General features: G+C 37.8%; 1 protein-coding gene across 1 annotated transcript in view; it reads right to left on the reverse strand.

Annotated features, from left to right (window-relative positions):
- Positions 13,422-14,745, reverse strand: part of LOC107616081 — a 2,046-nt gene continuing 722 nt past the window's right edge. The window contains exons 2-3 of the mRNA XM_016318082.1: positions 13,867-14,023; positions 13,422-13,717 (exon numbers count right to left, since the gene is read on the reverse strand). Coding sequence (XP_016173568.1) covers positions 13,422-13,717; positions 13,867-14,023 — 453 coding nt within the window. The remainder of the gene's footprint in view (positions 13,718-13,866; positions 14,024-14,745) is intronic.

The raw sequence follows: 14,745 nt of genomic DNA on the forward strand, positions 1-14,745 counted from the left end.
CATCACAAGCACCTTCAACAAACCAACTGCTCCATCAAATACTTGAGAGGCTAGACCGGCTTGACCGGAAAGGAAAGCAAAGAGAGCATCGTAACAAGCGCAGATTTACATCCCTCAAGGAGCTACTTATTGGTAACCACCCACCTAAAGAAGACCCAGACACCCCGGACTCCACTTCATTTACCAGCACAGGGAGCCATGATGGTCCCGATAGTGGAGACGCTGCTACCACCCTCCCTTTGTTCTTGACAGATGGCACCGAGGACGGTGCAAAGCTTTAAGTGTGGGGAGGTCAGTCAGTACCTGACTTCCGGAGGTAATTTCTTTTCCTTAAAACACCAATAAAATAGGATATTTAGTTAATTTTTCTTTTGTTTAGGATAAGATAAATTGCATAGTAATAGGTTAATTGCACGCATATTCTACTTGATTGAAAAATAATAAGTTTCTTTTAAGACCCTATTTAAAAAAAATTTTCACTAATTTAAATCAAAATTTTTTTGTGTTAAAATTGTTAGAAGTTGTATTTGGAACATAGTTAAAAAGCTAAGAACACACAACCCGTAAGACTTGAGCCTAATAACATGGTTACATTATTTAACTATAAATATTATTCTTGTGTGTTTACTTCTCTATGATTGTAATCTTTATTTTGTTCCATCCTATATGTCCAATGTTTAATGTGTTATATGCATGCATATGATTGAGGCCATTACTTGTTTAGCTCACTTATCCCAAATAAGCCTACCCTTTCAATCACCTTTGTTAGCCACTTTGAGCCTTTTAAATCCCATTTGTTCTATATTTTACCACATTACTAGTCTTAAGTGGAAAAATAATTAAACACCCCAAATTGAATCTTTGGTTAGCTTAAGATAGAAATTGAGTGTTAAATTGAGTATGGGAAGATTGTGAGAACAAGGGTTAATAAGGGAATGTGTCGCGATAAAATAATGGGAATTTGGGTACCTACTCATGTGAAACTAGAGAAATTGAAAATCTATGTGCATTGATAATGATATGTTTATTTCTATGCTAAAAAAAATCCAAAAATATTCATTACATAAATAAATAAATAAGGGGACAAAATTACCTCAATTCTAAGTAAAGATAAGCTCCAAGGTCAATGCATATGTGATAAAAGTTAAAAGAAAAGTTGATACATGAGTATGTAATGCAAAAGTGAAAATTTTGGGTAGCTAGGCATGATTCTAGAGTTATATAGAGTGTATGTATGTTAGGTGAGAGCTTAGGTTAGTCAAAGATTCAGTTTATAGCTCACTTAGCCAATATATATATATATATATATATATATATATATATATATATACCCTTACCCTTACCTTAGTCCCATTACAACCTTGAAAAGACCTCATGATGTTTGCATTGGGACATTAATTATTGTTGATTGGTTAGGTGAAGAACAAAATTTAGAAAGCATGATTAGAAAAGAATAGAGTGATTACCCTATACACTTGAGTGATTAGAGTGCAAATACACCATTAGTGAGGGTTCAATGCTTAATTCTATGTTCCCTGCTTTCGTGAAGCTGTCTTCTTACAATTTTACCTGTTTTTACTATATAATTTGAATTAGTGGAATTTGATTTATGTTTTTCTTGAAGAACTTATTTACTTTTAACTAAGTAGACAAGAATCATATAGTTGCATTCATATATATAGGTTGCATTGCATTGCATGAGTCTTACATCTCCCTACTCATTTACTTTATCTCCTTAAGCTAAGCATGAGGACATGCTAATGTTTAAGTGTGGGGAGGTTGATAAACAATTATTTTATGATTTATATTGTGTTTAATTGAGTGGTTTATCAAGTCTTTACCCACTTATTCATATGATTAGCATGATATTACAATTCCTTCCCAAAATTGTTCCATGGTTGAAAACTTGCTTCCTAGAGATCTTTTAATTATGTATTTTAATTCTCCTTTATACCATTTGATGCCGTGATCCGTGTGTTAAGTATTTCAGGCTTCATAGGGCAGAAATGGCTTAGAGAACAGAGAGGAAGCTTGCAAAAATGGAAGGAACACAAGAAACTAAGAAGATGATCAGCAAACACTGACGCGAGCGCGTGCCTCACGCGAATGTGCGGAATGAAGTCTGCACGAATGACGCGAACGCGTGCACAATGCAAACGTGTGACAAGGAAAATAGCTGAATGTCGCGAACGCGTGGACGACGCGTACGCGTGACCTGCGCGATCTGCAGAAATAACAGAATACGCTGAGGACAATTTTGGGCCGCGTTTTAACCCAGTTTTCGGCCCAAAAACACAGATTAAAGCCAAGGAACATGAAGAGACTCAGGAGGCATCCATACACATTGACATACATTGATATTAGGATCACTTTTAGTTTTTAGATCTGAATCTAGATTCGCTTTACATTGATAGTTTATGCTTTTGCTTTGGATTTTGAATGTTGAAGAGTCATCACCTCCGTAGAAGTTATTATTTTAGTTTGTTTCCTTATTCCTTTACTCTTTCCATTATTCATTGACCCTATTCAGATAAGTATGTTGCATTTTGAATTTATTAATATATAGAGTTACCTTTACTTTTAATTAATTATTAATTATGTCTTCTTATATTTGTATGAGTATTATATCCATGTCAATGGAGTAGTTTTTTCTACTTGACATGAGGGTTGATTAAGAGGAGACACTTGAGTTGGAATGCTCAAGTGCTTAATTAAATTGGACGTTGTTGGCTAATTCTGTATCTACTAACGCTAGACTATCCCAAGGGAGAGGACTAGCAATTGCGGATAAGAGTTAGCTCAATCACTTGACTTTCCTTTATTTAGTAAGGGTTAACTAAGTGAAAATAACAACCTTTTTACACTACACTTGAGAAGATTCCAATAAGGACAGAACTTCTAATTAATCAATTTCCCCGTCAAGGCTTTTTATTTAGAATATCTCTGGAGCTACAGAACTCCAAATGGCGCGCTCTCAATTGCGTTGGAAAGTAGACATCCAGGGCTTTCCAGCAATATATAATAGTTCATACTTTGCCCGAGTTTAGATGACGCAAACTGGCGTTCAATGACAGTTCCATGCTGCATTCTGGAGTTAAACGCCAGAAATAGGTTGCAAAGTGGAGTTAAATGCCAGAAACAGGTTACAAACTAGCGTTCAACTCCAAAAGAAGCCTCTACACGTGTAAAGCTCAATGCTCAGCCCATGCACACACCAAGTGGGCCCTAGAAGTGGATTTCTGCATCAATTACTCATTTCTGTAAACCCTATTAACTAGTTTAGTATAAGTAGGACTTTTTACTATTGTATTTACATCTTTGGATATCTTTGGATTGTCTTTGGATCCTTTGATCACGTTTGGGGGCTGGCCATTCGGCCATGCCTGAACCTTCATCACTTATGTATTTTCAACGGTAGAGTTTCTACACACCATAGATTAAGGTGTGGAGCTCTGCTGTTCCTCACGAATTAATACAAAGTACTATTGTTTTTCTATTCAATTCAAGCTTATTCCGATTCTAAGATATTCATTCGCACCTCAATATGAATGTGATGATCGTGACAGTCATCATCATTCCCGATTATGAACTCGTGCCTGACAACCACTTCCGTTCTACCTTAGATTGAATGAGTATCTCTGGGATTCCTTAATCAGAGTATTCGTGGTATAAGTTAGAATCCATGGACGGCCATTCTTGAGATTCGGAAAGTCTAAACCTTGTCTGTGGTATTCCGAGTAGGATCTTGGAAGGGATGGCTGCGACAAGCTTCAAACTCGCGAGTGCTGGGCGTAGTGACAGACGCAAAAGGATCAATGGATCCTATTCCAGTATGATCGAGAACCGACAGATGATTAGCCATGCAGTGACAGCGCATTAGACCATTTTCACTGAAAGGACAGGATGTAGCCATTGACAACGGTGATGCCTAACATATAGCTTGCCATAGAAAGGAGTATGAATGATTGGATGAAGACAATAGGAAAGCAGAGGTTCAGGAGGAACGAACGCATCTCTATACGCTTATCTGAAATTCTCACCAATGAATTACATAAGTATCACTATCTTTATTTTATATTTTATTTATCTTTTAATTATTAAATCTCTATAATCAATTGAATCCGCCTGACTGAGATTTACAAGGTGACCATAGCTTGCTTCAGACCGACAATCTCCGTGGGATCGACCCTTACTCACGTAAGGTTTATTACTTGGACGACCCAGTGCACTTGCTGGTTAGTTGTGCGAAGTTGTGACAAAGAACTAAGATTATGAACGTGCGTATTGAGTTTTTAGCGCCGTTACCAAGGAATGAAACCGTCACAATTTCTACGCACCAAGTTTTTGGCGCCGTTGCCGGGGATTGTTCGAGTTTGGACAACTGACGATTTATCTTGTTGCTCAGATTAGGTAATTTTATTTTAATTTTAAGCTTTTTATTTCTTATTTTCGAAAAAAACCAAAAAAATTAAATAAAATCATAAAACCAAAAATAATTTGATGTTTCTTGTTTGAGTCTAGTGTCAATTTTTAAGTTTGGTGTCAATTGCATATTTTCATAATTTTCTTGCATTTTTCAAAAACTCATGCATGTGTTCTTCATGATCTTCAACTTGTTCTTGACAAGTCTTCTTGTTTGATCTTCATATTTTCTTGTTTTGTGCCTTTTCCTGTTTTTCATATGCATTTTCAATTTGGTAGTGTCTAATTATTGAAAATTTCTAAGTTTGGTGTCCTGCATATTTTTCTTTTCTTAAAAATTTTCAAAAATAAGTTCTTGGTATTCATCTTGACATTCAAAGTGTTCTTGGTGTTCATCTTGACATTCATAGTGTTCTTGCATGCATCATGTGTTTTGATTCAGAATTTTCATGTTTTGAGTCTTTTTATTGTTTTTCTCTTTCATCATTAAAAATTCAAAAATAAAAAAATATATCTTTCCCTTTTTCTTCTCATCAAATTCGAAAATTTAAGTTGACTTTTTCAAAAAAAATTTAAAATCTAGTTGTTTCTTATGAGTCAAATCAAATTTTCAATTTAAAAATTCTATCTTTTTCAAATCTTTTTCAATTTTTTCTTCATATTTTCGAAAACTTTATTATTGATTTTCAAAATCCTTTTCTTATTTAGTTCTATAATTTCAAAATCTTTACTAACAATTAATGTGATTGATACAAAAATTTTAAGTTTGTTACTTGCCTATTAAGAAAGGTTCAATCTTTAAAGCTTAAATCATGTCTTTTTGTTTCTTGTTAGTCAAGTAATCAACTTTAATTTTCAAAATCAAAATCTTTTTTTTTTAAATTTCTTTTTCAAATCTTTTTCAATTATATCTTTTTCAATGTCAATCACATCTTTTTCAAAATCAATTTCTAAATCTTTTCTAACTTCTTTTCTAACTTTCTATCTTTTCAAAATTTGATTTTCAAATCTTTTTTCAATTAATCACTTAACTTATTGTTTGATTTTAAAAGTTTACTATTTCAATCATATCTTTTTCAAAACTACCTAACTAATTCTATCTCTAATTTTTTAAAATCACCTTCATATTTTTTAAAATTCCTTTTTAAATTAACTAATTATTTTAAATTTAATTTAATTTGATTTAATTATTCCTTTCTTAATTTTTGAATTTTTAATTTTAATTCTAATTTAAAAACAAAAATACTTTTATTTTATTCTATCTAATTTTCAAAAATTCTTCTCCCTCACCTCCTTCTATTTATTTATTTATTTACTAACACCCCTCTTCATCTAAGAATTCGAACCTACTCCTCACCCTTGTGTTTGGATTCTCCTTCTTCTATTCATATCTTCTTCTACTCACATAAAGGAATCTCTATCCTATGACATAGAGGATTCCATATTTTCTTTTCTGTTTTCTTCTTTTTCATATGAGCAGGAACAAAGATAAGAACATTCTTGTTGAAGCTGATCCTGAACCTAAAAGGACTCTGAAGAGGAAGCTAAGAGAAGCTAAAACACAACACTCTGAAGAGGACTTTACAGAAATTTTTGAAAAAGAAGGAGACATGGCCGAAAATAACAACAATGCAAGGAAGATGCTTGGTGACTTTACTACACCTAATTCCAATTTACATGGAAGAAGCATCTCAATCCCTACCATTGGAGCAAACAATTTTGAGCTGAAACCTCAATTAGTTTCTCTGATGCAACAGAACTGCAAGTTTTATGGACTTCCATCAGAAGATCCTTTTTAGTTCTTAACTAAATTCTTGCAGATCTGTGATACTGTTAAGACCAATGGGGTTGATCCCGAGGTCTACAGGCTTATGCTTTTCCCATTTGCTGTAAGAGACAGAGCTAGAATATGGTTGGACTCTCAACCTAAAGATAGCCTGAACTCTTGGGATAAGCTGGTCATGGCTTTCTTAGCCAAGTTCTTTCCTCCTCAAAAGCTTAGCAAGCTTAGAGTGGACGTTCAAACCTTCAGACAGAAAGAAGGTGAATCCCTTTATGAAGCTTGAGAGAGATACAAGGAACTGACCAAAAAGTGTCCTTTTGACATGCTTTCAGAATGGACCATCCTGGATATATTCTATGATGGTCTGTCTGAATTATCAAAGATGTCATTGGACCATTCTGCAGGTGGATCCATTCACCTAAAGAAAACGCCTGCAGAAGCTCAAGAACTCATTGACATGGTTACAAATAACCAGTTCATGTACACTTCTGAGAGGAATCCTATAAGTAATGGGACGCCTCAAAGGAAGGGAGTTCTTGAAATTGATACTCTGAATGCCATATTGGCTTAGAACAAAATATTGACTCAGCAAGTCAATATGATCTCTCAGAGTCTGAATGGATTGAAGGAATCATCCAACAGTACTAAAGAGGCATCTTCTGAAGAAGAAGCTTATGATCCTGAGAACCCTGCAATAGCAGAGGTGAATTACATAGGTGAACCCTATGGAAACACCTATAATCCCTCATGGAGAAATCATCCAAATTTCTCATGGAAGGATCAATAAAAGCCTCAACAAGGCTTTAATAATGGTGGAAGAAATAGGTTTAGCAATAGCAAGCCCTTTCCATCATCTACTCAGCAACAGACAGAGAATTCTGAGCAGAATCCATCTAGCTTAGCAAATATAGTCTTTGATCTATCTAAGGTCACTCTAAGTTTCATGAATGAAACAAGGTCCTCCATTAGAAATTTGGAGGCACAAGTGGGCCAGCTGAGTAAAAGAGTCACTGAAACTTCTCCTAGTACTCTCCCAAGCAATACAGAAGAAAATCCAAAGAGAGAGTGCAAGGCCATTGATTTAACCATCATGGCCGAACCTACAAGGGAGGGGGAGGACGTGAATCCTAGTGAGGAAGACCTCCTAGGACGTCCAGTGACCAATAAGGAGTATCCCTTTGAGGAACCAAAGGAATCTGAGGCTCATCTAGAGACTATAGAGATTCCATTGAACCTCCTTCTGCCCTTCATGAGCTCTGATGAGTATTCTTCCTCTGAAGAGGATGAAGACATTTCTGAAGAGCAAGTTGCTAAATACCTTGGTGCAATCATGAAGCTGAATGCCAAATTATTTAGTAATGAGACTTGGGAAGATGAACCTCCTTTGCTCACCAATGAACTGAATGCATTAGATAGGCAGAAATTACCTCAAAAGAAACAGAATCCTGGCAAATTCTTAATACCCTGTACCATAGGCACCATGACCTTTGAGAAGGCTCTGTGTGACCTGGGGTCAGGAATAAACTTAATGCCACTCTCTGTAATGGAGAAACTTGGGATCTTTGAGGTGCAAGCTACCAGAATCTCATTAGAGATGGCAGACAACACAAGAAAACAAGCTTATGGACAAGTAAAGGACGTGTTAGTAAAGGTTGAAGGCCTTTACATCCCTGCTGATTTCATAATCCTAGATACTGGGAAAGATGAGGATGAATCCATCATCCTTGGAAGACCCTTCCTAGCCACAGCAAGAGCTATGATTGATGTGGACAGAGAAGAATTGATCCTCCAACTGAATGAGGACAACCTTTTGTTTAAGACTCAAGGATCTCCTTCTGTAACCATGGAGAGGAAGCATGAAAAGCTTCTCTCACTGCAGAGTCAACCAAAGCCCCCACAGTCAAACTCTAAGTTTGGTGTTGGGAGGTTCCAACCTTGCTCTGATTATCTGTGAGGCTCCATGAGAGCTCACTGTCAAGCTATTGACATTAAAGAAGCGCTTGTTGGGAGGCAACCTAATGTTATTTAATCATATCTATTTTATTTTCTTCTTGTTATTTCATGTTTTATTAGGTTGATGATCATATGAAGTCACAAAAACTACTGAAAAATCAAAAACAGAATGAAAAATAGCATTGAAAACAGCACACCCTGGAGGAGAGCAGTCTGGCGTTTGAACGCCAGAAACAAGCATCTGTCTGGCGTTTAACACCAAAAACAAGCACCAAGCTGGCGTTAAACGCCAGAAACAAGAATCTGCCCGGCGTTAAACGCTAGAAACAGGCTACATTTGGGTGTTTAACACCAGAAACAAGCAGCAGTCTGGCATTAAACGCCAGGATTGCACAGCAAGGGCATTTTACACGCCTAATTGGAGCAGGGATGTTAAGTCCTTGACTCCACTTGATCTGTGGATCCCACAGGATCCCCTCAAGATCTGTGGACCCCACAGGATCCCCACATCTTCTTCTCTCCTCTTCACACCTTTTCATAACTCTCTTCCCCAAATACCCTTCACCAATCACCTCAATCACTCTTCCCCATCACCCCCTCACCACTCACATCCATCTTTTCTTCCCCATAAACCCCACCTACCTCTAAAATTCAAATTCTTTTCCCTCCCAAACCCAACCCTAATAGCCGAACCCTACAACCACCCTCACTCCTATATAAACTCCTCACTCCTTCTTCATTTTCACACAACACAACCCTCTCTTCTTCTCCTTGGCCGAATACATCTTCTTCCCCCATCTCCTCCATTTTCTTCTTCTTCTACTACTTTCTTTCTTCTTTTGCTCGGGGACGAGCAAACATTTTAAGTTTGGTGTGGTAAAAGCATAGCTTTTTGTTTTTTCATAACCATTTATGGCACCTAAGGCAAGAGAAACCTCTAGAAAGAGAAAAGGGAAGGCAATTGCTTCCACCTCTGAGTCATGGGAGATGGAGAGATTCATCTCAAAGTCCATCAAGACCACTTCTATGAAGTTGTGGCCAAGAAGAAAGTGATCCCTGAGGTTCCTTTCAAGCTCAAAAAGAATAAGTATCAGGAGATCCGACTTGAGATCCAAAGAAGAGGTTGGGAAGCTCTCACCAACCCCATTCAACAAGTCGGAATCCTAATGCTTCAAGAGTTCTATGCAAATGCATGGATCACTAGGAACCATGATCAAAGTGTGAACCCGAATCCAAAGCATTGGCTCACCATGGTTCGGGGGAAATACTTAGATTTCAGTCCGGAAAATATAAGGCTAGCATTCAACTTGCCAATGATGGAAGAGAATGCACGCCCCTACACAAGAAAGGTCAACTTTGATCAAAGGTTGGACCAAGTCCTCATAGACATATGTAAGGAAGGAGCTCAATGGAAAATTGACTCAAGAGGCAAGCCGGTTCAACTAAGAAGGCATGACCTCAAACCAGTGGCTAGGGGATGGTTAGAGTTTATTCAACGCTCAATTATTCCTACTAGTAACCGGTCTGAAGTTACTATAGACCAAGCCATCATGATCCATAGTATCATGATTACTAATCAAAGTTTTGCTCAAAATCATGAGGTATTCAATCTTCCACAATATGCAACAATTATAGCTTAAAACCTCATGAAATGGTATGAATTCACATATGGTTGGTTCAATCAAGGGAAACATGAAAATCTACTCAATTAGCTTGCTTGTAGCTTAAGAAAGTGCATAATTCTAATGAAAACAAAAGAAAAAGACTAGCTAAAATGGGCTAAGATGACTTGTCATCAGAGGGAGACATCCTCATTGAAGAGGACAAGCCCATCACTAAGAAAAGGATGGAGCAAATAAGAGATCATGGACCTCAACATGAGCATGAGGAAATTCCTCACCATGAAATCCCTGAGATACCTCAAGAGATGCACTTTCCTCCACAAAACTATTGGGAGCAAATCAACACCTCCCTAAGAGAATTAAGTTCCAATATGGGACAACTAAGGGTGGAGCACCAAGAGCACTCCATCATCCTCCATGAGATTAGAGAAGATCAAAGAGCCATGAGGGAGGAGCAACAAAGGCAAGGAAGAGACATAGAAGAGCTTAAAAGCACCATTGGTTCTTCAAGAAGAGGAAGACGCCACCCTCACTAAGGTGGACTCATTCCTTAATCTCCTTGTCTATTTATTTTACTGTTTTTCAATTTTTGAGCCTTATGTTTTATTGATGTTTGTGTCTTTATTATATGATCATTAGTGTTTAAGTGTTTATGTCTTAAAGCTATGAATGTCCTATGAATCCATCACCTCTCTTAAATGAAAAATGTTTTAATTACAAAAGAACAAGAAGTACATGGTTTCGAATTCATCCTTGAAACTAGTTTAATTATTTTGATGTGGTGACAATATTTTTTATTTTCTAAATGAATGCTTGAACAGTGCATATGTCTTTTGATATTGTTGTTTATGAATGTTAAATATGTTAGCTCTTGAAGAATAAGAAAAAAGGAGAAATATTATTTGATAATCTGAAAAATCATAAAAATGATTCCTGAAGCAAGAAAAAGCAGTGAATACAAAAGCTTGCAGAAAAAAAAAGAAAAGAAAAAAAAGAGAGAAAAAGAAAAAGCAAGCAGAAAAAGCCAATAGCCCTTAAAACCAAAAGTCAAGGGTAAATAAAAAGGATCCAAGGCTTTGAGCATCAGTGGATAGGAGGGCCTAAAGGAATAAAATCCTGGCCTAAGCGGCTAAACCAAGCTGTCCCTAACCATGTGCTTGTGGCGTGAAGGTGTCAAGTGAAAGCTTGAGACTGAGCGGTTAAAGTCAAGGTCCAAAGCAAAAAAAAAAGGGTGTGCTTAAGAACCCTGGACACCTCTAATTGGGGACTTTAGCAAAGCTGAGTCACAATCTGAAAAGGTTCACCCAATTATGTGTCTGTGGCACTTATGTATCCGGTGGTAATACTGGAAAACAAAGTGCTTAGGGCCACGGCCAAGACTCATAAAGTAGTTGTGTTCAAGAATCAACATACTGAACTAGAAGAATCAATAACACTATCTGAACTCTGAGTTCCTATAGATGCCAATCATTCTGAACTTCAATGGATAAAGTAAGATGCCAAAACTATTCAAGAGGCAAAAAGCTACAAGTCCCACTCATCTAATTGGAGCTAAGTTTCATTGATATTTTGGAATTTATAGTATATTCTCTTCTTTTTATCCTATTTGATTTTCAGTTGCTTGGGGACAAGCAACAATTTAAGTTTGGTATTGTGATGAGCAGATAATTTATACGCTTTTTGGCATTATTTTTACATAGTTTTCAGTATAATTCAGATAGTTTTTAGTATATTTTTATTAGTTTTTAAATAAAAATCACATTTCTGGACTTTACTATGAGCTTGTGTGTTTTTCTGTGATTTCAGGTATTTTCTGGCTGAAATTGAGGGACTTGAGCAAAAATCAGATTCAGAGGTTAAAGAAGGACTGCAGATGCTGCTGGATTCTGACCTCCATGCACTCAAAGTGGATTTTCTGGAGCTACAAAACTCCAAATGGCGCCCTCTCAATTGCGTTGGAAAGTAGACATCCAGGGCTTTCTAGAAATATATAACAGTTCATACTTTGCCCGAGTTTAGATGACACAAACTGGCGTTCAACGCCAGTTCCATGCTGCATTCTGGAGTTAAACGCCAGAAACAGGTTGCAAAGTGGAGTTAAATGCCAGAAAAAGGTTACAAACTGGCGTTCAACTCCAAAAGAAGCTTCTACACGTGTAAAGCTCAATGCTCAGCCCATGCACACACCAAGTGGGCCCCAGAAGTGGATTTCTGCATCAATTACTCATTTCTGTAAACCCTAGTAACTAGTTTAGTATAAGTAGGACTTTTTACTATTGTATTTACATCTTTGGATATCTTTGGATTGTCTTTGGATCCTTTGATCACGTTTGGGGGCTGGCCATTCGGCCATGCCTGAACCTTCATCACTTATGTATTTTCAACGGTAGAGTATCTACACACCATAGATTAAGGTGTGGAGCTCTGCTGTTCCTCACGAATTAATACAAAGTACTATTGTTTTTCTATTCAATTCAAGCTTATTCCGATTCTAAGATATTCATTCGCACCTCAATATGAATGTGATGATCGTGACAGTCATCATCATTCCTGACTATGAACGCGTGCCTGACAACCACTTCCGTTCTACCTTAGATTGAATGAGTATAATAGAAAGGAGTATGAATGATTGGATGAAGACAATAGGAAAGCAGAGGTTCAGGAGGAACAAACGCATCTCTATACGCTTATCTGAAATTCTCACCAATGAATTACATAAGTATCACTATCTTTATTTTATATTTTATTTATCTTTTAATTATTAAATCTCTATAATCAATTGAATCTGCCTGACTGAGATTTACAAGGTCACTATAGCTTGCTTCAGACCGACAATCTCCGTGGGATCGACCCTTACTCACGTAAGGTTTATTACTTGGACGACCCAGTGCACTTGCTGGTTAGTTGTGCGAAGTTGTGACAAAGAACTAAGATTATGAACATGCGTATTGAGTTTTTAGCACCGTTACCAAGGAATGGAACCGTCACGATTTCTGCGCACCAACAATCCTCAAGTGCTCCTCATGTTCTTTCACCATTTTAGAATAAACTAAGATATCATCTATGAAAACCACCACGAATTTGTCCAAAAAGGGACGAAACACTCTGTTCATGTAATCCATGAAAACAGCAGGTGCATTCGTTAACCCAAAGGACATTACCGCAAACTCATAGTGTCCATAGCGTGTCCTAAACGCAGTCTTAGGGATATCATCTTCCTTCACTCTTATCTGATGGTAACCGGATCTCAAATCAATTTTATAAAACACTCCAGCTCCTTGCAATTGATCCATCAAGTCATCTATCCTTGGCAGTGGGTACTTGTTCTTTACTGTTACTTTATTTAACTGTCGGTAATCCACACACAAATGCATTCCTCCATCCTTCTTCTTTACCAATAAAACTGGCGCTCCCCACAGTGATACACTCGGTCGAATGAACCTCTTATTCAGAAGCTCTTCCAACTGAGTCTTTAACTCTACCAGCTCTATCAGAGCCATTCTATATGGCACAATCGACACTGGTCCGGCTCCCGGCACCAATTCGATCGCAAATTCAATTCCCCTTTGAGGTGGAAACTTCGGGATATCTTCTGGGAACACTTCTGGAAAATCTTTAACCATCGGTATCCGATCTAAGTTCTAGGCATCACCCAACGTATCCGTAGCCAACAGAATATAACCTTGACACTCCTCTTCACGACAATGCACCATTACAGAGTTCAGGTAATACCCCGTAGCTACCACTGCCCCATTCTCTCCTTCTGGCATGAACCGAATTGTCCGTTCAAAGCAATCCAACAGAACCCGGTTCTTCGACAACCAATCAAATCCCAAAATCACTTCAAGTCCCACCATTCGTAAACAGATCAAATCGTGCACAAAATCTCTACTCTCAAGCTTGAAATCTACTTGTCTACAACCTGACCTAGTCATAACTGTTTGATGTAGAGTATGTGCATGCAGATCAAAAGGGAACTCTGACGCTTTCAAGCCTAATTCCTCAACTTTAGCAAATGAAAAAATGAATGCGAAGCTCCAGTATCATATAACGCAACTAAGGATTTATCACCAATTAGACATATACCTCTCATCAACGGATATGCCTTGGAGGCATCCTTGGCATTCACAGCAAAGACTCGACCTTGATGTTGACTCTGGCCCGCATTCTGATTCCTCCAACGAGGGCAATCCTTCGCAATGTGGCCAGGCATCCCACACTTGAAGCAACCACCTAAACCAATCTTGCATGAGTCATAAGGGTGCAAACGTCCACAACGATTACAAGCTAAATCCAGAGAATCCTTACTCTGATTTTCTCTTCCTCTAGCATACTGAAACTGATTCTGATTGTTCTTTCTGAAGCCCCCTTGGCCTTGAGGCGTATATCCTTCTCTCTTGAACCTTTGTCCTCTCGGATGAAAATACTTGCCACGCTGGTGCACAAATTGTGAATCACACTTTTCACAACTCGTACCACTGACTAGCAAGTGCACTGGGTCGTCCAAGTAATACCTCACGTGAGTAAGGGTCGAATCCCACGGAGATTGTTGGTTTGAAGCAATCTATGGTTATCTTGTAAATCTTAGTCAGGAAGTCAATTATGTTTATCAGTTGAGTTGCGAATAAACAAGAGAGCATGGATTAAAGGTTACTTGTTATGCAGTAATGGAGAATATGTTGGAGTTTTGGAGATGCTTTGTCTTCTGAATCTCTGCTTTCCTCTGTCTTCTTGTTCACGCACGCACGTCCTCCTATGGCAAGCTGTATGTAGGGGTTCACTGTCGTCAATGGCTACATCCCATCCTCTCAGTGAAGAATATGCTCACATGCTTTGTCACAGCACATCTAATCATCTGTCGGTTCTCGATCATACTGGAATAGGATTCTTCGTCCTTTTGCGTCTGTCACTAACGCCCAGCCTTCAAGAGTCTGAAGCTCGTCACAGTCATTCAATCCTTGAATC

This window comes from Arachis ipaensis, chromosome B09 (genome assembly GCF_000816755.2).
Source record: "Arachis ipaensis cultivar K30076 chromosome B09, Araip1.1, whole genome shotgun sequence".
NCBI lineage: Eukaryota > Viridiplantae > Streptophyta > Magnoliopsida > Fabales > Fabaceae > Arachis > Arachis ipaensis.